At 42.4% G+C, this 24,885-nt stretch overlaps 1 protein-coding gene across 3 annotated transcripts in view; it reads right to left on the reverse strand.

Annotated features, from left to right (window-relative positions):
• Positions 1-24,885, reverse strand: part of RELN (reelin) — a 469,941-nt gene that overhangs the window by 65,089 nt on the left and 379,967 nt on the right. For all 3 annotated transcript variants that reach the window (XM_065399319.1, XM_065399303.1, XM_065399311.1), the window contains 8 exons: positions 24,161-24,237; positions 19,122-19,280; positions 17,867-18,055; positions 17,361-17,634; positions 15,331-15,471; positions 15,054-15,231; positions 6,802-6,886; positions 1,272-1,454 (listed from right to left, as the gene is read on the reverse strand). In XM_065399319.1, coding sequence (XP_065255391.1) covers positions 1,272-1,454; positions 6,802-6,886; positions 15,054-15,231; positions 15,331-15,471; positions 17,361-17,634; positions 17,867-18,055; positions 19,122-19,280; positions 24,161-24,237 — 1,286 coding nt within the window. The remainder of the gene's footprint in view (positions 1-1,271; positions 1,455-6,801; positions 6,887-15,053; positions 15,232-15,330; positions 15,472-17,360; positions 17,635-17,866; positions 18,056-19,121; positions 19,281-24,160; positions 24,238-24,885) is intronic.

Here is a 24,885-nt window from a genome sequence, read left to right on the forward strand (position 1 = left end):
CTTGGTCTGAATTGGCTTTTAGATAGTTAAGCCAACCAATGGTGAGCTAGAAACAGGGCCGGCTCTGGCTTTTTTGCCGCCCCAGGCAAAAAAGCCTCCGGCCGCCCCCCCCCTCTCCCGCCGGGGGGAGGGCGGCCGGAGGGGAGGGCGGCCGGAGCCCTGGGAGGAGGGCGGCGAGCCCCGGCGGGGGCTCGGCTCTCCCCCTCCCTCCCCCCGCGGCCAGAGCGCTGGGGGCAGGGCGGCGAGCCCCGGCGGGGGCAGGGCGGCGAGCCCCGGCGGGGGCTCGGCTCTCCCCCCGGCGGCCAGAGCGCAGGGCGGAGAGCCCCGGCAGGGGCTCGCCGCTCTCCCCCCGGCAGCCGGGGGAGGGCGCGGGGGGAGGGCGGCCAGAGCGCCGGGGGGGAGGGCGGCGAGCCCGGCTGTGGCCCCGCTCTCCCCGGCGGCCCGAGCGCCGCGCCGCCCCCCTCCAGGTGCCGCCCCAAGCACCAGCTTGGTTGCCTGGTGCCTGGAGCCGGCCCTGGCTAGAAACAACAAAAAGCCAAGTATATAAACAAGAAACCAAACCACCTGAAATAAAACAATTGTTGTATTATTGTGTTTAAATTATCACTAGAATTTTTCAGTGCTTTGATGTCAACATCACACTATGAATCCTTTGTGGGGTCACTAAGATATTTCTTCTTCATTAGATGTATATCCTAAACTCCGTAGGAACAGACAACATCCCTTTGGATTTATATACTGCTTTGAAGTTTACCTTTCTACTTTAACCAGCAGATTATGCACTAAGTATATTTTTCTTATTCTGCTTTTAATGCCTTCTAGGGCATATAGGGCCTGATTCTCATTTACACCAATGACCCTGTCTACATAGCCAGAGTCAGGTAAAGGGTTCTTAGTGTAAATGACAATCAGGCCCATTAAGAATAATGAGACAGACCTTAAAAAATTTAATTTTATACATTACATTTCTAAACTCCCCTAAGGACCAAATCCTGCTAATTTTATGCAAATAGTCCCAGTGATATTAAAGTACATACTTTTATTTTAAAACATCCACCAGTAATATGGAAACTGCATGCATAAAAAGTACAAATGTAATGGTATTATAATGTCTAGCAAATCAAGTCCAAAAAACTTGAAATTTGAGTATTAAACAAACTGTATAGAATTACAACAGAATACTGTACAAGATTGAAAGTCCTGATTATTATTTAGCCAAAACAACTTCAGAAATATAACTCTGTAAGCATGTATTTGGAATACATCTTTACCATTGTTGTAAGGTTGCCAGAGCCTGAAACGTGTAGAATTGGTTTGCGCAGTGTATGGTAGTGGAACATTAATGAAGAGAACATCAGTAGTTTGAGTGAAGTAAAACTCATCTATTAGATGCCAAGTGATGCCACCGTTGATGGAGTATTGTAGCAGAATGGAATGAGACCTCTCTGGGGTACCTACAGCAAAGTGAATATATTTACGTTCATTATAATCTGATTTGCAAGAAACACTACTTTATAAACATATATTCATATTTAAATGTAATTAGGCTACTCATACTTTTATTACAGATTTTTACACTATGCCTCATTGTTTTTTTTATAACAATTTTAAGTGTTGGCAGGCAATACACATACTGTACGTATGCATCCTCCTAAGCATTTAACTGGATGGGACTCTGGAAAATCCTACTGATGTAAGGGTTACATTTGCATGAATATTAATGATATACATAATAATACTGTAGTTAATTTATTTAGACCCAAAGGAATCTCAGCATTATCATTTTTTATTTCAGGCAAACCATTTCCTTTCCTACAAAACAACAACCATTTTTCAGTAAATCAATATTTGTTTATAGTATCACAAATTATAACAATACAGTATCATAGTATCACAAATTATTAGTATTATCACCTGTGTTACAGTAGTACCCACAACATCCACACCTTTTGGGCAGACAGTCCTCATCCTCAAGAATTTACAAGCTAATTCTACAAGCACTCATGTCAGCAACTTTATTCATGTGAGTTGTTTTACTGACTGAATGATCTGTACGTATTTACTTATAAGTTTTAATGAAAAAATAATAATGCTTTGCACCTTCAATCTAGGCCAGGAATTCTGTGGCCGAACCAAGAGTAAAACTCAAGTCTCTTGACTACCAGACCTGACCCTTAAACACAAGACCATCCTTCCTTCATAAGAACGTAAGAATGGCCATAATGGGTCAGACCAATGGTTCAACTAGCCCAGTATCCTGTCTCCTGACAGTGGCCAGTACCAGATGTTTTAGAGGTAGTGAACAGAACAGGGCAATTTATTGAGTGATCCACCCGCTATCTTCCAGTTTCAGCTTCTGACAGTCAGAGGTTTAGAGACACCCAGAGCATCAGCAGGGCCGGCTCCAGGCACCAGCTCAGCAAGCAGGTGCTTGGGGCCAGGGCTGGCTCCAGCATTTCTGCCGCCCCAAGCAAAAAAAAAAAAAAAAGCCGCGATCGCGATCGGCAGCGGCAATTAGAAAAAAAAAAAAAAAAGCCGCGATCGGCGGCGGCAGTTCAGCGGCAGGTCCTTTGCTCCTAGAGGGAGTGAGGGACCTGCCGCTCCCGAATTGCCTCAGGTGCCGCCCCTCTCCCTTGGCCGCCCCAAGCACCTGCTTGTTAAGCTGGTGCCTGGAGCCGGCCCTGCTTGGGGCGGCCAAGGGGAAGGGGCGGCACGTCGGGCTCTTCGGCGGCAATTCGGCGGCAGGTCCCTCGGTCCTTCTTGGAGGGAAGGACCTGCTGCTGAAGTGCCGCCGAAGAAGAAAGCGGCGTGGTGGAGCCGCCACTGAAATGCTGCCGATCACGATCGCGCCTTTTTTTCTTTTTTTTCTTTCTGCCGCTTGGGGCGGCAAAAACCCTGGAGCCGGCCCTGAGCACCAGGCTGTATCCCTGACCATCTTGGCTAATAGCCATTGATGGATCTATCCTTTAGGAACTTATCTAATTCTATTTTGAACCAAGTCATAGTTTTGGCCTTCACAACATCCCCTGGCAATGAGTTCCACATGTTGACTGTGTGTTGTGTGAAGAAGTACTTTCTTATGTTTGTTCCAAACCTGCTGCCTGTGAATTTCATTGCATGACCTCTGGTTCCTATGTTATATAAAGGGGTAAATAACATTTCCTTATTCGCTTTTTCCACACCATTCATGATTTTATAGACCTTTGTCATATCTCTCCTCAGTCATCTCTTCTCCAGGTTGAGCAGTTCTAGTTTTTTAAATCTTTCCTCAAATGGAGGCTGTTCCATACCCCTAATAATTTTTGTTGCCCTTCTCTGTACTTTTTCCAATTCTAATATACGTTTTTTGAGATGGCATGACCAGAACTGCATGCAGTATTCAAGGTGTGGGTATACTCTGGATTTATACAGTGGTATTATGATGTTTTCTGTCTTATTATCTAGCCCTTTCCTAATGGCTCCTAACATTGTGTTAGCTTTTTTGACTGCTGCTACACATTGAGGAGATGTTGTCAGAGAAGAATCCATGATGTCTCCAAGCTATCTTTCTTGAGCGGTAACTGTAAATTTAGACCCCACCATTTCGTATGTATAGTTGGGATTATGTTTTCAAATGTGCATTACTTTGCATTTATCAACACTGAATTTCATCTGCCATTTTGTTGCCCAGTCACCCAGGTTTGTGAGATCTCTTTGTAACTCTTCACAGTCTGCTTTTGTACTTAACTATCTTGTATACATTTGAATCATCTGCTAACTATGCCACCTCATTGTTTACCCCTTTTCCCAGATCATTTATGAATATGTTGAACAGCACTAGTCCCAGTACAGATAATTGAGGATCCTGCTATTTACCTCTCTCTATTGTGAAAATTGACCATTTATTCCCACCCTTTGTTTCCTCTTTTAACCTGATGCTGATCTATGAGAGGACCTTCCCTCTTATCCTACGATCCTTACTTTGCTTAAGAGTCTTTGGTAAGGGACCTTGTCAAAGGTTTTCTAAAAGTCCAAATATACTATATCCACTGGATTATTCTTGTCCACCTGTTTGTTGACTCCCCAAAGAATTCTAACAAATTGGTGAGGCATGATTTCCCTTTACAAAAGTCATGTTGACTCTTCCCCAACATATCATGTTCATCTATGTGTCTGATAATTCTGTTCTTTACTATAGATTCAACCAATTTGCCTGGTACTAAATTTAGACTTACCTCTGGAGCCTTTTTAAAAAATTGGTGTTACATTAGATATCAGCAGTCATCTTGCACAGAGGCTGATTTAGGTGATAAGTTACATACCACAGTTAATAGTTCTGCAGTTTTGTATTTGAGGTCCTGCAAAACTCTTGGGTGAATATCATCTGGTGCTGGGGACTAATTACTGTTTAATTTATCAATTTGTTCCAAAACCTCCTCTTTTGATACCTCAATCTGGGACAGTTCCTCAGATCTGTCACCTAAAAAGAATGGCTCAGGTGTGGGAATCTCCCTCTCATTCTCTGCAATGAAGATGATGCAAAGAATTCATTCAGCCTCTCTGCAAGGGCATCGTCTTCCTGGAGTGCTTCCTTAGCACCTTGATTGTCCTGTGGCCCCACTGATTGTTTGGCAGGCTTCCTGTGTCTGATGTACTTACAAAACATTTTGCACTTAGTTTTTGTGTCTTTTGCTAGTTACTTTTCAAATTCTTTTTTGGCCTGCCGAATTATACTTTTACAATTGACTTGCCAGAGTTTATGCTTCTTTCTATTTTCCTCATTAGGATTTGACTTCCAATTTTAAAAAGATTTTTTGGGCCTCTAACTGCCTTTTGTTGTTTAGACAGGGTGGTGGAGTTTTTTTGGTCCTCTTACTTGTTTTTTTATTTGGAGTATGCATACAGTTTTTTAAAAAAGTTTCCATGCAGCTTGTAGCCATTTCACTTTTGGGACTGTTCCTTCTAATTTCTGTTTTACTAGTCTCCTCATTTTTATGTAGTTCCCCTTATGTCAACTTAAATGCTACAGTGATGGGTTTCTTTGGAATTTTCCCCCCTACAAGGATGTTAAATTTAATTACATTGTGGTCACTATTATCAAGTGGGTCTGCTATATTCACCTCTTCGACCAGATCCTGTGCCTCTCCACTTGTGTGTTCCAGGACAAACTGCTCCAAGAAGCAGTCATTAATAATGTCTAGCAATGTTATCTCTGCATCTCACCCTGAGGTGACATGTTCCCAGTCAATAAGAGGATGTTGAACCCCCCCATTATTATTGGGCTTTCTGTCCTATGTTACCAAGCCTAAAAAACTCTCTGTAATACCTAGTTATTAACATAGGGTCAGATTCTGAAACTCTTACTAATGCTGACTAGCACCTTGCTCCAAAAGTAGATCTTACAGGGAGTCTACAGCCCTGCTTCAGAATCTGACCCATAATGTTTTGAGTATGCATGCTTATTGGAATGATAAGTATACTGAGCTGCACTTTCAAGCACCTTGGCAATGATCATATCTTTTTTTATTATTATTTTTGAAGGGGGAATTTTGAAAAACAAGAAGTCATCAGCCAAGATTTTGCTTTTAACATGGGCTATTTGGGCATGGTCATAATAGTTATCCTCTTATTTTCATAAAGATGTTTAATAATAGGAGCAAGAGGACAATTATATTATTAAATGACAGACTGGAAGGATCCAAGCTGAATCCACATGGATTTTTTTTTTAAATTGCCCAAACAGAAATTGACTTAAGACTTTTGTTTAAAAAATAACCATTGTGGTTCCGAACTATTTTGGCCTTGTTCTTTGGCAAAGAAACTAGTAACTTGGGTGCAATTGTGCAGCCCTTAGCTGCATGTAACTCCCCATTAAGTTAATAGGAATTTTGCATGCACAAGAATTGAAGGAATGCAAGCTCTGTGCAAGTGGACCCCTGTGCCTGTGTGGAGCTCCACATAAGTTACTGGGGCCCCATGCACCTCCTGTGGTCCACACCCACATACCTCCTTTTCATAATGACGTTATGACACAAGCACAAAAAAAAAAAAGGTCAGGTAATTTGGAAATGAGGATCAGACTGCATCACCAGCTTGATCATACCTATATTGGATAAATTGTTTGGCGCTTGTTATTTCTGGTGAACACTGATTATTCTTCACATTGTATTAAACATAATTCCTATGCTCATTTATATTATGTATGCTTGGAAGTCAGATGGGGGAACTTTTGATCTCTGTCAAGCTGGGTTAGATTTAAATCATCAAAGAGCACATGAAATCTCCGGAGTTTGTTACCAATCCCCTAAATCATACAGTATAGAGATCATTTTATTAATTAATCAATTGCTAAAAACCATTTCAAATAATTTGGACCTATGATATTCCAAAAATCTTTAAATAATAATTTTTCTTTTATGCATGTAGAGAGTACTCAAATGGCATGTTTCTGGGCAGCACAAATCTCTAGGTTGAGACTGCATATGACAGAATGAGCTAGAGCTTGGATTTCATTTTAAGGCCAAGTTATAAACCCCTGGATAAAGGAAGTAGGAACAGAAGGGGTGATAGCTTTAATAAGAGTAAAGATAACAGCACACCTATCATTAGTTTGATGTTTCTTCTTAGTTAGAATAAGTATGGTGAACCTATTTGGTATTAAAATGAGCATGATAAAAAATCCCATAAAAGTTTCAATGTTATTTAGCATTAACTAATGGCCATTTAAATTAATTTTGTAAATTTAAACCCACATACTTCTCTGTAATGTTATAATATATGAGTAAAGCTACTGAAAAAAACACAAATAAAGAGTGAACCTACCTTTTGCTATAAATTTAAATGAAAACTGGATGTATATAGTATTTGTACAATCTAGATCTCTTGAAACAAGCATTCTCAGCCCTTCCTGTAAATACAGAACATACACAGAAAATTACTGTTTCCCATATGTTACATTAGTGTGTCTATATTTCAGTCTTACTACATAGTTCTAAATAAGTACTGTAAAGGCTTATTTAAAAATCAAGAAACAGAACTGATAAAACCATTTCCCCAGAATTCATATATACTTTTACAGAAATATCTAACTCTTGACAGTAAGCTGCATTATACAATCTGCATTATTATAGCTGTTTTCTGAGTATTCTAAACAGAGTTTACACTGATCTTGAACTTTCCATTTCATAGTAGCATATTTCAATATGATCTCACTTTAAATAGCACAATGTGAGAAGAATAACATAGCATGGATCAATGATGATCCTAATATTTCACAAAAACTCATGAAATCTCTATGCAATATTTTGTTGTGATAGATAGGGTAAGAGCTGCATGGAGGGAAGAATGCAGGGAAAAAACCAGAAATAGAGAGAGAATGGACAATTTCTTACTGATAATTTCCTTTTTGCTAGCACCATCACCCACAATTCTGGATGTCTGGGCTGCTCGCCTCGCTCTGCAGCTCACAGAGGCAGATCAGCCTTTTGGTGCTGCATGATCTGGTTGGGAGATGTTGCTAGCAGAAAGGAAATTAACACCAAGAAATTTTACATTCTGAAACTCAGCATCTCCCATAATTCTCGATGTCTGGAAAGTAGCGAGTAGCGAACAGATGCAGGGTGAGTTATGAAACAAGTATCATAGGAAAGAAGTACCCCACTTTTTGCGAGCTCTCTCAAAAGTCCATATCATTTCTGAAGCACCTCCCTGGCAAAGGAGGCCTCTCCAGAAAACAGAAACTCCACTTTGCAGCGCTTAATGAAGGTGTTAGCTGTAGACCAATGAGCGCTTTGCAAATTTCTAAAGTGGATGCAGGTGTTTGTTCCACCCATGATGTTGTTAAGGATGTCGTGGAGTGCACCTTGAGCCCTTCTGGGACAGGAACCTCTGATGATCTGTAGGCTTCCACATTACGCAGTCTAATCCACTTTGTGATGGAGGACTTGGAAGTTCTGAGTCCCTGGCATTTGAGGTGGAAGGACATGAATAGAGAGCCCAATCTTCTTATGGATTCTGTATGCTTGAGATGTTCTCTTGAAATCAAAGGTGCCACACCTTTTTAGTTGGCTTTTGTGGTTTTGGACAGAACAAAGGAAGCACAAACTCTTGGCAAATGTGCAAGGAGGATTTTACATTAGGAAGAAAGGTCCTGAACACCACCTTGTTTTCATGTAACACGTAGTAATTTTCCTGTATAGATAAGGCTGCCAGCTCTGATACTTTCCTGGTGTAACTGACAGCTACTAAGAAACAAGTCTTAATGGATAAATAAAAGGCCAATACTGAAGTTAGAGGCTTGAAGGCATGGATTGCCATGGACCACAAAACTACAGAAAGGTCCCGTTTTTTGAAGAGTGGCCTGACAACTGGTCCAGCTAATCAAACTGCTTGAAGGCGTCTGGCTAGCTGTGGATTGTCTGCAGGGAGCTGGAGGAACTGTGAATAGCACACTAATAAAAGCAGACACCTGACACACAATGGTACTGGGCTGAAGGCCTTGGTCTACGCTTTCTTGGAGGAAGTCCAGAATGGTTGGAATTCCTGGATTTCTGGGATTTGCACTGTGCTCTTGGCACCAGTTGTTGAATCTGGGCCAGACAGAGGAGTATGCTTTTAGTGCTCTCCTAGGTGAATGCAATGTCTTAATAACACTGGGAGATAGATCAAGACTTGCTAGAGCTTCCCTCTCAATAGGCAGGCTGTTGAAGTCATTTTGGGTCTGGATGAAGAAGAGGGCCTTGCGAGAGAATGTCTGGTCTCCATGGAAGCTGGAGTTGGGGCTCCATTAGGTCTGAGATCCAAGGTCTCCTCAGTCAGTGAGGAGTTATCAGTATTTACCAGTATTTACCATTTACCTCTTTCTATTTTCAGGATCACCTTCCCCAGTAATTGAAAGGGTGGAAATGTATAGAGTAGGCCCTGCAGCCAGCGGTGCGATAAGGCATCTGTTCCCATGGATCTGGGGTCTGCCTCCATTGTGAAGTATTTTGGCCTCCTTGTGTTTGTACAATCCGAGAACAGACTGGTTGGAGAGAGGTTGACAGTCTGAACTATGAGATCGAAAACCTTCTGATTCAGGCACCACTCAGAGTTTTGACCCTGCGCCTGCTGAGCCAGTCTGTCTGTTAGTTCTGGTCCCCTTTGACGTGAATCAGTCTCAGGGAAAGAAGGCACTGTTCTGCCCACCTCATTATTTCCATTGATTCTGCGTATAGTCCTGAATTCAGGGTTGTTTAAATATATAACCATAGTAGTACTGTCTGACTGAAACAGGGCACTGATCCCCTTCAGGGTAGGCTGGAACCTTCACAGAGCTAACTTGACTACTTTCAGCTCTAGATGGTTTATCCTGTGAGCCTTTTCCTCCTGGCTCCACAGGCCCTGAGCTGTTTGGGTCTCCAAGTGAGCGTTGATTGTGAGGACTAAAGGAGCTGGAAGAGCAATGGGCATGCCTTTGTGGACATTGTCTTGGGCTGACCACCAATATAAGGAGTTGACCACTATCAGAACCTGTCCTTGATCTTTGATGCCTTACAGGGCGTGGTCTCACACCTTCAGAAAGAAGGCTTGAAGACATCTGATGTGTGACTGTGCCCATGCAGTGATCCTATCCAGGACACAGAAGTCCTAGGAGTTGGAGGCATAGTACTAGGGTGGGCCTCCTGTGGCTCTGGAGCAAGAAAATAAATTCCTGGATGGAACCAGGGAACTTTTCTTGGCACTGATGATGAAGCCATGCTCCTGAAGGAGATTCAATGTCCAAGATGTGGCCCTGTGCGCTGCTGACTGTGATGGAGCTCTGATCACGATGTCATCCAGACATGGTTACTGGTCAGTTCCCTGCAATCTGAGTCTGGCTATTATCACCACCACCATCTTTGTAACAACTCTGGGGTCGAGGACAGGCTAAATGGGAATGTTTGGTACTGCTAATATTTCCTGCTGTAGGCAAACCTCAGACGTTTGCAGTGGCACTGTCTGAGGAGGATATGGAAATGTGTCCACTAGAACTACTGAAATCAAGAACTCCCCCCCGGGTCAGGAATGAAACCGTAGAGGCCATGGTCTACATCCAAACCTTCATTTTCTTCATCCACTTGTCGATCTTTTGAGGTTAAGAATGGCTCCGATACACGTACTTCTGTACAATGAAGATGATGGAGCAGAACCCAGATAACCTTTCTTCTTCTTTCTTCTCTCTTTTACTCCCTGTCATAACTATAAAGCAAAGGGTAACAGCCCTCCTGTGTACAATACTATAAAATCCCTCCTGGCCAGAGACTCCAAAATCCTTTTACCTGTAAAGGGTTAAGAAGCTCAGGTAACCTGGCTGACACCTGACCCAAAGGACCAATAAGGGGACAAGATACTTTCAAATCTTGGTGGGGGGAAGGTTTTTGTTTGTGCTCTTTGTTTTTGGGGGGAGTTCGCTCTTGGGACTAAGAGGGACCAGACATCAATCCATGCTCTCCAAATCTTTCTGAACAAGTATCTCATATTTCAAACTTGTAAGTACAGCCAGGCAAGGCGTGTTAGTTTTATCTTTGTTTTCTCAACTTGTAAATGTACCTTTTACTAGGGTGTTTACCTCTGTTTGCTGTAACTTTGAACCTAAGGCTAGAGGGGGTTCCTCTGGGCTCTTTAAGTTTGATTACCCTGTAAAGTTATTTTCCATCCTGATTTTACAGAGATGATTTTTACCTTTTTCTTTAATTAAAAGCCTTCTTTTTAAGAACCTGATTGATTTTTCCTTGTTTTTAGATCCAAGGGGGTTGGATCTTGATCCACCAGGAGTTGGTGGGAGAAAGGAGGGGGGATGGTTAATTTCTCCTTGTTTTAAGATCCAAGGGGTTTGGATCTGTATTCACCAGGGAATTGGTGAAGAGTCTCTCAAGGCTACCCAGGGAAGGGAATTAGCACATTGGGAGCGGTGGCAGCGGACCAGGTCTAAGCTGGTAGTTAAGCTTAGAAGTTTTCATGCAGGCCCCCACATCTGTACCCTAAAGTTCAGAGTGGGGAAGGAGCCTTGACACTCCCATATCCAGATGATGGAATATTTTGTTCTGGATCAGATTGTGTTTTCTGGGATCATGGGAGCTGGGTGAATGGAGGAAAAATGGAATGGGTGGAGCCCACAGCTCGAGGGAGTATCCCTGGCTTACTATTTTCCTGATGCACTTGTCTGTAGTTGATGCAACCCATTCCTCTAGGAAATGGAAAATCCTGCGCCCTAACTTCAACTCTGGATGGAGGCCTATGTGATCTTTGTCATAAAGTGCATTTTGGGAGGAGGGTAGAGCTCCATTTGGACTTCCACCCACCCCCCTAGACTTTGAATCCACTGTTTTCCACTGGGGAATCTATTGTCCCTTTGCTGCTACCTCTGTGAGGATGAGGAGTGAAAGAAGCACCTCTGACTGTAAAGGCTGGGCTATATCACCTCCTGAGGGCACTTAGTGGTGAAAGGAGAGACAGTTTGGATTTGCTGCACTGTCAGCCATCATCATAACCAACTTTTTTCCAAAAAGGAGGGATCATGTAAACTTGGCTGAGCATAGAACCTGCTTACAGTGAGTATCCACCTTCCAGGATTGGAGCCATAGTGGGTGCCTGGCTACTGAGCTGGAAGCCATGGCTCGGGGTGAGGACCTCATTGCATCCATTGAGATGTCAGCTATAAACATTGTTGTTAGGGAGAATTTCTTTAAAGTGGAGCCAAAGTCAGGGTGATTTCTGTCTTTAAGGGCTTTGAGATCTTCTAGCCAGGAAGGAGATGCTCTTTCAAAGCAGGTAGCTGCCAGGGATGCTCAGAGGTTGACAGAAGAGGCTTCAAAGCCCTTTTTGAGAGTGGCCTTCATCTTTCTATCCATGGGTTCCTTAGGATCGATCTCCCCCTCTTAAGGAATAAACATATTCCTGGGGAGGGTCGCTACAGCATGTCACCCTTTGATATTTCAGCAATAGAGCCCTTTGATACTTGAATGTTATAGAGCCCGAGGTTGCTCTTGTTAACATGCTTGCCCTTATCAGGCTTGTTCCATTAATCCCTCATCACTTCCTTGAAGGAGGAGTGAAAGGCTATTGCAGCCTCAGGGGAGGATTTTGAGAGGAGGAATTTACTCTGAGGTTTACTCTCAAGAGCATGCTCAGGTATCACAGCCAGATAGCTCACCTTCCTCAGTGGGGGAGGGGAAGGAGGAGGAGAAAAAGGAGTCAGAGGATTCTTATCTTCTGTTTTTTTGTGTGCCTTTTCTTTCCCCTTTTTAGCTTTTTAGTGTGCTTTGGGAGTGTAGGAGCTCTGCTGTGGCTTGGTGATGCCTTTTGTGACTTGCCTTCCTTACGACCTAGAGCCCTCTTGAGAGGACTGTCTCACTTCCCCTGGGACCGGGAGGGGGAACTCATTGTCAGAGCCCTCCCTGCTGGAAGGCTGATTACAAACCCTGCTTCTTTCCCCAGGGCACTCAGGATCCATTTTAAGACTGGGGAGGGGGAGGGAGATTTGTGGCCCTGCAACCTCCCCTCTTTGTTCTGCAGGGGTCCCATGGGACTTATCCCATGAGTCAAGTGGTCAGGGCCCTCCTTGCTTTTGGAGCCTCTCCCTGCTCTGCACTGGGGTTCCCAGTCCATTTTTCCCATTTGGAGTCGCAGCTGCCTCTGTGGGTAGGGGATCCCACCTGCCTGTCCAACTCAGGATCTAACAGAGTTAGGGACAAAAGGCTGGGTGCAGGCTGCGCACACCTCACCATCTGCTGGGTCTGGCAAAGCTGCCTCAGATAGAGCACCACTTGGCTTTGACCTGGTGCTTTCTTGGCTGCTCTGCTAGGCCTGTAAGGGGCAGAGGAGCTAGCAGGAAGATGCGGCAGGGCAGGCTCAGGGAGGCTTAAACCCCCAAAAGGTTGACAGACCCAGGAAGGAGGAGGAATGTCAAGGAGGGAGAGTGCTGCTCCCCACTGCCCCAAAAAATAGGCAGAAAAGTTAAAATAGGAGGCGGAAGAGCGGAAGCAAAAGAACCATCACCGTCTGCTGCTGCAGAGGCACAGAGTCTGTCACCACGCAGAAACAGAGGGAGTTTGGCCAGGCCTTGCAGCAACAAAACTCTGCCTCTGTGAGCTGCAGAGAGAGGAGAGCAGCCCAGATGTCCCGAATTGTGGGAGACAGATGGCTGCAGAAACCAAAAAGCAAGCAATTGAATTTTTAATCACATTGTCAAGTTTTGCTAAAGGATGCTTGTACTGGTGATAGGGTATACAATACAATCAGATTGTTACATCCTTGAATCCATAGAACACAGATCTGGAAAGGACCTCCTTGGTCATCGAATCCAGTCTCCTATTGCAGGCAAACCCATCATATAATCCCATTTATAAATTTATTAAGATCTATTTTAGGTTGCTTGCCCCCACTACTCCTACTGGAACGCTGTTCCAGAACCTCATTTCTCTGGTGGTTCTTCTAATTTTCAGCCTAAATTTATTCATGGCCATTTTATAACCATTTGTTCTTGTGCCAAAATTGTACTTTGGTTTAAATAGCTCTTCTCCTCCTACAGACCCTAATACCTCCCTGATGTATTTATAAAGAGGAGTCATATCCATGCTCAGCCTTTGATTTGCAAGCTTAAACAATCCAAGCTCTTTTAGCCTCCACTGATAAGATAGGCTCTCCATTCCCCTGATCATCCTGGTAGCCTTTCTCTGCACCAGTTCTAATTTGAACCCATATTCTCTTTTAGGTCTTTCTGTTCAACTGCTATACTACTCAGCTCTGACTATTTGCTGGAGCTTTGTGGGAATACTGGCATATTAACAACAACATTGTCACCACCATTAAGCTTTTATATAGATCCCAAAGAGCTATACAAAGGAGGTAAATATTGTTACACAATCCTTTTAAAATGGGAATAGATCAAAGCACATTAACGTACTGTTAATGTGTGTCAGCAGGATCCACCTGGACAGTTAGTCCACGGCAGGCTAGTTTAAGGTAGATTCACACCCCAGCTTGCTGTGAACTAATTGTTCATATAGACAAGCCGTAAGTGGATTGCCCTGACTTTGCGTGGATCTGGGGAGCAGAACCACTGCTCATTTGGCAGGGATTTGGCAAACCCAGCCTCTGCATGGGGTTCCTCACAGAGTTTTCCCCTCCTCCAGGGTTTCCTTCCTCAGGTATTTCTTCAAGAAGTATCAATCCAGGTTTAGGACAGTTAATATGCTTAGTGTGATTTTGATTATCTGAAGTTGCTTAACTGGAAAGGAATAGAAGTTGTGCAAAGAAATATTTTTAAAGATTTCATTGATTACACCTAAATTAATATTTACACTTTATTTTTGAGAAGCACTAAACTAATGGTGTGACAACATAGCTGTGGATTTGCACTCTAACTGAAAATGGCTTGCATGTCAGCTCAAAACTAGAGTGCTTGTGTGAACAAAGACATATCTTAAGGTTATAAAGGAAGTGCAAGGTTTGGAAAGCAAGCTCTATTCTGTCTTACATATTTGCTTTTTTACTCTATCTATCTATCTATCTATCTTATCTATCTATCTATCTATCGAACTTCATAAAAATAAAATTTAAGAATATACATTAAACACATAATTAAATATAAAATAATGCTAAATAATCCACATCATACAAAATTTGCAAAAATAAACATGTAGGTTGAGATTTATTAAATTAGCAATGGGATTTACAAAACTACTAGGGGATTTAGAGACAACTCCCATTAATTTTTCCAAGCCAATTATGGGAGTTGGGTGCCCAAACCCTATAATTGGCTTGGAAAAATCTCAATTGTGGAGTTTTATTCTCATCTTTCAGCTTTGTTAGAAATGACAGCAGAAGCTAAAGTAGAAATTGGAAAAATAATATGTTAAATGTTCAAAAAAAGGAAATGTGCTGAACACAGTGAATATAACTCAGGCCAGAAAATAGTATCAAAGGTGAAAAATAACCTCTTGTCTAAAATTATTAAAATAATCATTTGCAGGAAACAAAGAAAGGAAAATATACTTGCTATTATTAAGAGTATTGATATTTTATTAAATGTTTGAATTTAAATAATATCTAACCCCTTTAAAAATGAGAGTGGTTCCAGATTTGATTGTGTCACTGTTCAGGTTTCCCCTCTCGGCACCGTAGACTTCAGGCCAAAGATCAGGATGCAAGTTACCATTGAAGTCATCTTTCAGAACAGAAGGCAGAGAAGCATCAGGGACACAGTACGGACCTCCAAAGCCTCTGTCACACCTGACAACATATTGGTAGAAAAAGGGATTATCTATCTGGGGTAATAAAAATACAACTTTACTATGAAAACAGCACATGATGTCAGGTTTGTCTACTTACACACAGTGGCCTGAGTCACAGATTCCATGGCCGGAGCACATCCAGGGACATCCTGTAGCCAAGACTACATTATCAATAGCCCAAGAATCTGCTCCAGGAGTGTAATCATATTGAATCCATCTGAAACGTGTTCTGGGAGAGCTAGCAAAACAGAACAAACAACTCAGTTTGAAAAACAGCATTCTAGTCTGCATTTGGGAAAGGCAGTAGAAATATCTTAAATGTATTCCAGCTGAAACGGAACCCTATCCTGAAGTCCTTCTCAGGCAAAATTCTAACTGACTCTAACAGGAGTATAGCCTACGTGAAAACTGATTAAGGATTTTAGGATTATTGTGTCTATTTCTCTTCAATATCTAACTCTCTGAGTCTCCGTTTTTCAATACTGTACACATAGTACTTTGCAATGGGACATGTATGATGCTGAATTCATTGCTTAGATTTATGATTCAGATGTGTGCACTGTTTAACACAATGTAGTTGAGCAAGAGGCATTAAATACATTAGTATTCAATAGCCTGTTGCACACACAAATAACTTTTCAATGCAGCTAGCAGTTTATCTGTATGAATCAGTTTGTTATAAACTATGATATGTCAGGCTAAAATTCAGAAGACAGAAGAGTCCTATCCTGTGCCCATTGACATGGAAGCAGGATTGGGTCCTGTGTATTATCAGGGTTTTTAAAAAATCATAATTTCATTAGAATAAGAAGGCAGATGAAAGATCTTGTCCAGTATCATGTAAGGAAGAAGGAATGAAAATATATATTTCTATAACTGTTGCTCATCCTGCAGTACATTATGGTTAGCTGGAGGAAAAAAGTTGAAAAATCTAAACAAAGATGCTATTGGTTAGATGATCTCGGATTTGTTCAGGCAGGTAACATGCAGTGGACTGGAATGCATTGCATACTATACCATCTATACCACTGAATGCAAAAATCCCATTAACTTCAATAGGATCAGGATGGGGCCCAATGTATGAAGAAGACTATTTGGGAATGGAAGCAGGGCGTAGTGGACTGCGCAGTGGGATTTGGAGCCATGAGTTGAGTTCTAGCCTCCATTCTGATGTTGACTTCCTGTGTGACCTTGGATATGTCACACTCACTACTATGTACCTGTTTGTTTGTTTTTCTGTAAAAGGGAGTAACAGCATTTACCGTAAGGGTGCAAGGCTTAATTAGTTAATACTTGTAGAGGGTTTTGGTGAGGTAAAGCACTAAGTTGTGTAATGCTAAGTATTATTATCATTAGTGTGATAATACTTAGCATTACACAGTTTAATGCTATTCCTAGACTTGGAGAATGGGTTCATTAAGAAAGCAGAACTCAGTACATCTGCCATGTTTGGTTACCACTGTATCTTATTCATTTTAAGGAGCAGGGTTTTAATTCTTCCTAAAAATGGAATTTTATTCCCAATCAGAGAGGCAGAGGTTCGCAAGTTCAGCAGCAGCAGATTCTGTTTTTCTATAATGTCATGATTAATTCTGCCTTAGTGGGTGTTACGTGGTTATGCTATGTAAGATATAGCTTTTATCATTCCTATACTGATGTGATGATGGCTTAATTAAATCTGACAAAGGAAGGACATGTGGGGTCCTATAATTGTAAAAGTGTAAGTGCATAAATCTTGGTCTGAAATGGCATTGTATCTATCCGTGCACATGGCAAAATGCCTTTATTTTAAGGTGTTTTTCTTCTGAAATGTGTGAGTGCATTAATTTCTGACACTTCATTTGGTGCATCTTTAAAACCCCATAGTAGATTTACAGCCCTTGTTATGGTCAGGTCATAGGCAAGACTCAAGAATTGACTCAGCTAAATTTGATACTTTCACAGCTCATATTACATCTGTTGAAATATTTTAAAGTGCAGTTTATAGGGATGATGTATTTATTTTCTGGCACATTTCATATTTAATTATTAAGAAGTATTCAGAAAATTCCCAAGCTGAGGCATATTTGTTCAGATTAGTTCAGAAAAGCCTATATTTTGATATATAGCCAACACAACAATTCTCACATGGTTCCAAGTGGAAGGTAGACAGTAATTCGCTTCCAGTTCTGGAATCTTTCTGATCTGTAAATTGAACTCTCAGTGTAATGCTGACAACCTATACTTGGAGGAACACACTCTTCAGTCACCAGGTGCCAGTCTCTCCCATTATTTAAGGAATACTGCAAGTGAATGCCATGGGAATCGCTGAATGGCTTACTGCAACCCATGCTCAGCTCAAACTGCAGGAAAGTGGAGGCTGACACATGGAAATCCCAAGTCTCAGCATAACGAGGTTTTCCTAAGAAAAGAGAACAAAAATACTTTCTTATTATGTAATGTTTTAATATTATGTAATGTTTGCTTTTTCCTTGGGCTCAGCATTTTCAACTTTATAGCCTGAAAGCATTTCTCCTTTCCCCAACAGACTATTATACAGATATCCCCCATTTTTTAAATGGATCCTATAAAGACCTAAGCCCCCTGTAGCCTAAAAAATAGGTCCATTCAGACCTTCCTTTGGTGACACATACCAGTATCTTCACTGAACATCAGAGCTGTATCCATAGAGAGACAGTCAATATCTACTTGACCCCCTTGGATCCTGTACCAACTTGCTTGTAAATCTGCAGATCCATCAAATTTATCTTGAAAACCAGTCTGAGAGCTGTCATTCATTCCTATAAGGACATCATCCAAGGCCCACTGTGCTGAAAGTTTCCCTACAAACAGAAAGACAGGAAGGTTAGTGGAGCCCCAGTAAGATATTTAATCATGTCTGTACTATTCATGCAGACTAGCTTAATTGTTTCACAATTCCAATACCACCTTTTTGTGAGGATAGAGTTCAATCAATTAAAATCTTCTTGCTAACCATACCTGACAAGTTACTCAAGACATAATCCACCACCTATTGGTGGCTCTATTTCTGGGGAACACAGATATTTCCTCCTCTTTACTAGTGCCATCATAATCTTTTCCTATTTTTAAATGAAGTACTCCCTGAGCCTCTGTTATGCAGATTGGGCTTCTCAACTTGCCCTTTCTATTGCTAAATGGGAAGGGGGTCCTGACTAGATAAAATGGGGGTTCTGGTCTGGAAAAGGGAGTTGTAGTGAGGAAAAGGTTGAAAACCCCTCGTGCAGATGATATTCATGGAGTTGTTCCTCGCCTTCTCCCTACCTCATCTCTATTCTCATCTTCTTGCCTGAGCCAGCCCAACAATCCCATCAATCCATTTCCCTCTACACTCTCATACTGGATGTCCTCCTACTGTACCCTCCTTTAATGCTATCAACTGAGAAGCAGGAGGAGAGGAAGAGAAAAATGACAACTAACTTCAGCTTATAAATTGTAGGCAAAACATACATCAAGATGATAAAGAGCACATCTAAGTAACCATATAAACTTACTTGGGCTGCCTTCCTTTTCTCATTCCCTCATGTCTGTTATCAATCATAAAGTTTGATTTAAACTTAGAATGTGAACAGTTTGGTGCAGGAACTGTGTAGTTATTTGCTCTGTAACGCATGATGCACATTTATGGTGCTATATAAACAATAACAAGAATAATAATATGACTGAGAAAAGCCTTGTTTAGCAGTAAGCTATGAATAGGCCAAGAGCCAAAATTATCCTGTGGTAGCTGTATAGGCATAATACATTTTTAGTTTGTTTTTCCTAAAATAAAATGTCCATAGCTTTTAACCTTATTTCCAAGCACTGGAAGGCTGGATGTTTGTTTTATTGGAAAGCTGCTTATTAATTTTTTAGTAAAGCATTGGTTACCATGTTGGGGTTGCCACCATCGGAAAGCAGTTGCAGATGTTTTAGCTTCACGGGGTAGATCTATTGAAACAATCTGTGGTTCTAAGTAAGACATGTAATCCAGCTCTCGCAGCAAATGCCAGGTTATTCCATTGTTATTTGTGTATTGAACTACAAGCCCTGTATTAAAAATGAACAAAATCATTTATTTAAACCGCACAGAAAAAATAAGGCCAATCCTTCAGTCCTTATTCTGCCAAATCCCCATATTAGTTTAATGTATGCTACATGACATGGGCAAATGGTTTGTTTTTTTCATGTAGCACATACTTTTTTGTGAAGAGAGCCCTTTGTTGGCAGGATGTTATTACTGTTGTCAGGATTACTGGTTGTCATATGTTGCTTGCATTAGCAATAAGCTGACAGGGCCAGGTTCTCCCTTTGGTTATACAGGTGCAGCCCCATTGAAGCTAGAGAGATTGCACCACTGAAACTGTGGGAAGAATTTGACTCACATCTTTTAATACATTTAATATATATTTCATATAATTAATCCTTGTGGCTTGTTTGGGTCACTAAGAGGCTGTTTTTTTGCAGGCTGTAAACCCAGTCCTTTCTGAAGATGGCGCCTGACTGTGATTTCACCCTTACTATATATACTACATCCTTAAAAGTTACATTATCTCCATTATCTTAGATTTAGTATAGTAGATATTAGAACACAGTACAGCCATGGGGGACAGAAGTCATTTATTGGCACTGCCCATCATATAGGAGAATGAAAGAAACACCACTAAGATACTCTGGGTTTGATTCTCCTCTCACAGCAGTTTTACAGTGCTGTAACTCCATCAAGGTCAACAGATTTACTCTTGACTTACACCATTGTAAGTGCGAGGAGTATCAAGCCCTGTGAATGTAATGTATGAAAAGAGACTCTGGCCCTGATTCTGATCTTATTTATACTGGTATAAATCAGAAAGTCCACTGACGACAATGGTATCAAACTGCAGTGAGAGGAGAAAGAGGCTCTCCTGTGTAGAAGGTAATGAACTTCCTTGACTTGCTTCTCATTTCACTTACCCTCAATTTAAACTGGGGAAATTCCATTTAATCCAATGGATTTACTCTTGATTTAGACCAGTGTATATAAAGGGAGAATCAGGCCCTCCCTCCATATTCCTATTTTATTCTAATTTTCTCACCCTTTTATAAATTTAAATTAATGGAGATATCCTATCTCCTAGAACTGGAAGGGACCTTGGAAGGTCATCGAGTCCAACCCCCTGCCTTCACTAGCAGGACCAAGTACTGATTTTGCCCCAGATCCCTAAGTGGCCCCCTCAAGGATTGAACTCACAACCCTAGGTTTAGCAGGTCAATGCTCAAACCACTGAGCTATCCCTCCCCCCTAACTTTTTTAACTTAACTTTTTTAACTTCTTAGCTGAATAAATTATACAGTGTAAATGAGAGCTGACTCAAGCCCCAATGTTAACAAACACTTTTAGCTTGACTTTCAACTGGGGTCACACTTTTTTTTAGAATACTTATATGATAATAATGGAACTTTCTTATCATTAGATCGCAGAGTGATTCACAATGTCTAATTCATTTATTTTAAGGCTGTGATTCTCTCACTGAGGTCGCAGAAGTCACGGATTCCGTGACTTTCCGTGACCTACGTAACTTCCGCAGCAGCTGGTGTGGCTGATTCCAGGGCCAGCTGCTTGGGTGCCCCACGGCTAGCCACATTGGCCGCTGCTGGAGCAACCCTGGGTGAGCTGCTCGGGTGGTCCCGGTGCCAGCTGCACCGGCCGCTGCTTGGGAGGCCCCAGGCACCTGGTCCTGCGGACTGCTCGAGCAGCAGTCCTGGGGGCAGCCCAGGGGAGCGCCCGAGCAAGGGTCTCGAGGTCGCCCCAGAGCCAGCCACACAAGCCATTGGTGGACTGGCCCTGGGGCCAACCGCTCGGGCAGTCCCCGGGGCCAGCCGCACTGGCTGCTGCTCGGGTGGCCCCGGGTAGCACCTGAGCAGCAGCCCTGGGGGCTGCCCCAGGGCCAGCCGCACCGGCCACTGGTCGGGCAGCCCCGTGCAGCGGGCTCTGGGGATCGCCCGAGCAGTGGCCGGTGTGGCTGGGTCCAGGAAGCGCCCAAGCAGCAGTCCTGGGGGCGCCCTGGGGACCGCCCAAGCAGCAGTGGTCCCAGAGCAGCAGGGCCCCAGAAGTAGAGATTTAGTTAGGGGTATGTTTGGTAAAAGTCATGGACAGGTCACATGCCATGAATTTTTATTTTTTGCCCGTGACCTGTCCTTTACTTTTACCAAAAATACCCGTGACTAAATCTTAGCCTCAATTTATCTTCATAATATCCCTGTGAGGTAGCTTTATTAGCACCATTTTAATGATAGGGAATTGAGGCACAGAGAGGTTAAGTAACTTGCCCAAGGTCACAGGGGAAGTCTATGGAACTGGGACTCGAACATGGGTCTCCCACAGCTTAACCCAGTGCCCTGACCACTGGATCATCCTTCTTCACCTCTTTCATTACTGGTTTTCTGCCTAAATCAAAATTGTATATTTCTGATTTTAAAACCAACTATGAAAATTAAGACATCACCTTGACTATGCCAGAATCTTTATTTTCATTGCTTTAAGAACTTTGTGCAAGGATTTAGAGAGATTTACATTTAAACTGCCAGTATTATACTAAGCCTGAGAACTGTCTGTGGGATGCAAATCACATGGTGAGTAAGATCTTTTGTACATTAAGTTTTTCGAATGGTGCAGAAATGATGTTATTTGTTTCTGTATCTGTCCTGTCCGGCAGTGTCCCCATGGTGCTGACAGCATCCCTATATGAACTGAGGTTAGCCCTTGTACTGAGTATAGAACCACGCAGAGGTAATTTGGTACAGTGCATATTATTTGAGCTCATACACAATTATACTTGGAATCAGTACATAGTCATATGCATAAGCCTAGACATATTTTCAAACTGCTGTAGAACCAACTGACAAATCATGTGGTGGTCCTGTTGTTACATTCTGGGAGGAAAATTAGAAAGCATTCAGGAAATACACAAACAATTAATTTTGATTCACTTTCAATGCTATTTTTTAAACAGCATGTAGTCATCACTCCCCCTGCTTCATACCCAGTTCAATTGGCAGAACAGTACCATAACAATGCAGAAAAAGTTAGCTTTAAAAAACACCTCTGATTACCACTGTATCTTACATTTCCATGGGAAGCTGAGTTCATCTGCATGTAATGCCAATAAAATAATTACATAATGTTCCCAGCTGCCCTTACACAATAAAAATTATAACACATAGGGCCAGATTCTTAGCTGGCATAAATGGTCACAGCTCTAGTGTCTCTCATGGAAATACATCAGTTTACACCAGCTGAGGATCTGCCCCGAGTAACTCCCTCATTCTTACAAAACTCAAATTTCAACCCTCCCCCCCGAAAAAACAACCTAGGGACACGAGAAAAATAAGAGTACAAGCAGATGGGAAAGATTAATTTGTTTGGCCTAAATAATATTTTCTTCAGATCCAGTTTCATAATTCTGCATTCATGAGGCAAATAACATATAATAAGGTTAACATCAGGTTTGTGTGGCTTGGAGGTAAATAGGAGTTCAAAATGTGGAACAATAATTAGGAATAGATTGCTTGTTTTTTATTAAAAAAGACTTCTGTACCCTTCATAAAAGGGGGACAGTTAGTTGATTTGTATTAACTATTGTGACAGGGTCAGGCCAGAGGGCTACAGGAAAGTGATCGAAGGTAGATATATTAGCCCCAGATTAAGCAGGTCCCTTTTTCCTGAGTAAGATAATGGGCTGTTCCAGAACAATCAGGAAGTTGCTGGAACCAATTATGGCAGGCAGGCTAATTAGGACACCTGGAGCCAATTAAGAAGCTACTAGAATCAATTAGAACAGACAGGCTAATCAGGGCACCCGGTTTAAAAAGGACCTCACTTCAGTCAGTGAGGCATGTGCGAGGAGCTGGGAGCAAGAGGCACACAAGCAGGGCCGGCTTTAGGAAGTGCGGGGCCCGATTCGAATAGTTTCGACGGGGCCCCGACAGGGATGACTAAAAAAAAAAAAAAACACGTAAAAAAAACACGTGGGGCTTGTAGTCACCGGGCCGCACTCCTAGTCTTTGGCGGCAGGCCCTTCACTCGCTCCGGGTCTTCGGTGGCACTGAAGGACCCACCGCCAAAGACCCGGAGCGAGTGAAGGACCCTCCACCAAAGACCCGGAGCGCCGCCGGGTGAGTAAAAATTAAAAAGGTGCCTCTAGCCAGGGAAGGGATTCTCTGCCACTTGCCCCCCACTCTGGGCGGCCCTGCCACTGGGCATGGGGCCCTCTTAGGCGCCGGGCCCGATTCGGGGGAATTGGTGGAATTGGCCTAAAGCCGGCCCTGCACACAAGGAGCTGAGAGTGAGAAGGCGAAGGCGTGCTGCTGGAGGACTGAGGAGTACAAGTGTTATCAGGCAACAGGAGGAAGGTCCTGCGGTGAAGATAAAGAAGGTGTTGGGAGGAGGCCATGGGGAAGTAGTCCAGGGATTTGTAGCTGTCATGCAGCTGTTACAGGAAACACTGTACACAGCTGCAATCCACAGGGCCCTGGGCTGGAACCCGGAGTAGAGGGTGGGCCTGGTTTCCCCCCATCCCCCCAACTCCCTATTGGATACAAGAGGAGTTGACCTGGACTGTGGGTCCCACCGGAAGGGAAGGTCCCTGGCCTGTCCCCCGACCCACTAGGTGGATCAGCAGAGACTGTGGGGATTGTTCTCCTCCCTTTCCCCATGCTGGCCAGTGATGAGGTTAGCTGAGTGAACAGCAGGTTTGAGCCATTAGCAAAAGTGGCCAAACTGAGGGCTGCCATGAATCTCTGAGGCGAGCAAATCTGCCAATAAGCGCAGGACCCACCAAGGCAGAGGAGGAACTTTGTCACACTATGTAATGATCTTATTAATTCTGTAAAATAGGTCCAATGAACAAAAACTCTGCTAAAAGCTGGTTTCAAATGAAAAGGGACATTACCTTCGTTCCTGGCTCTTGGTTTGTTGCAGAGAGTACCAGCTGTTTTGCTTCCAATTTGTAAATAAAACTGAACTAGTCTGTTTAAAAAAATAAAAAAGTGTTCTTACAAGAGAAATATAATACTGTTAGTTTTTTTGTTGTTGTTGAAATGTCAAAACACAAATGCAGTATAAACAACTCTATTTTCCCTAACTCACGAAGATTTTTTATTTAGGTCACTATTCAGCGCTTCTTAATTTAGGTAAAGTTTCCACCAAAATCAACAACCTAATAGGTCTATGGAAGTTTTTCCCAAGTAAGGAGTAGTATGGGGTCTGTAGAGCAAACAGTGTTTGTGTGGACAGCTGATACCATGCTTAACAAATGCACTGTTTGTACAATGAAATGTATCTATTCACTAACATTGAAAAAACTTTAATAGAATTTAAAAAATCATTCTGAAGCAGTTTAATGTGGTTTCACTATTGTGGCAATAAAACCACCTGGATTTCTATCCTTGTGAAACTACTGTCTAACAGCATAATACTGGGCTTTCTTGAAGGATGGGTTAATACTACTGCATTTGTGGAGATTTGGTAGCTCTTGTGAGAATGATATGGGAGAAAGACAAAGACACGTTTATTATTTTTTGAAATTTTAGCAATAAAATTAAAATCCTAGTAATCCTAGTGCAGTGTTTATGCACAGATTGGAACATAGGAATTACCATACTAGTTCAGAGCCAA

Source organism: Emys orbicularis, chromosome 1, assembly GCF_028017835.1.
Source record: "Emys orbicularis isolate rEmyOrb1 chromosome 1, rEmyOrb1.hap1, whole genome shotgun sequence".
Taxonomy (NCBI): Eukaryota; Metazoa; Chordata; order Testudines; family Emydidae; genus Emys; species Emys orbicularis.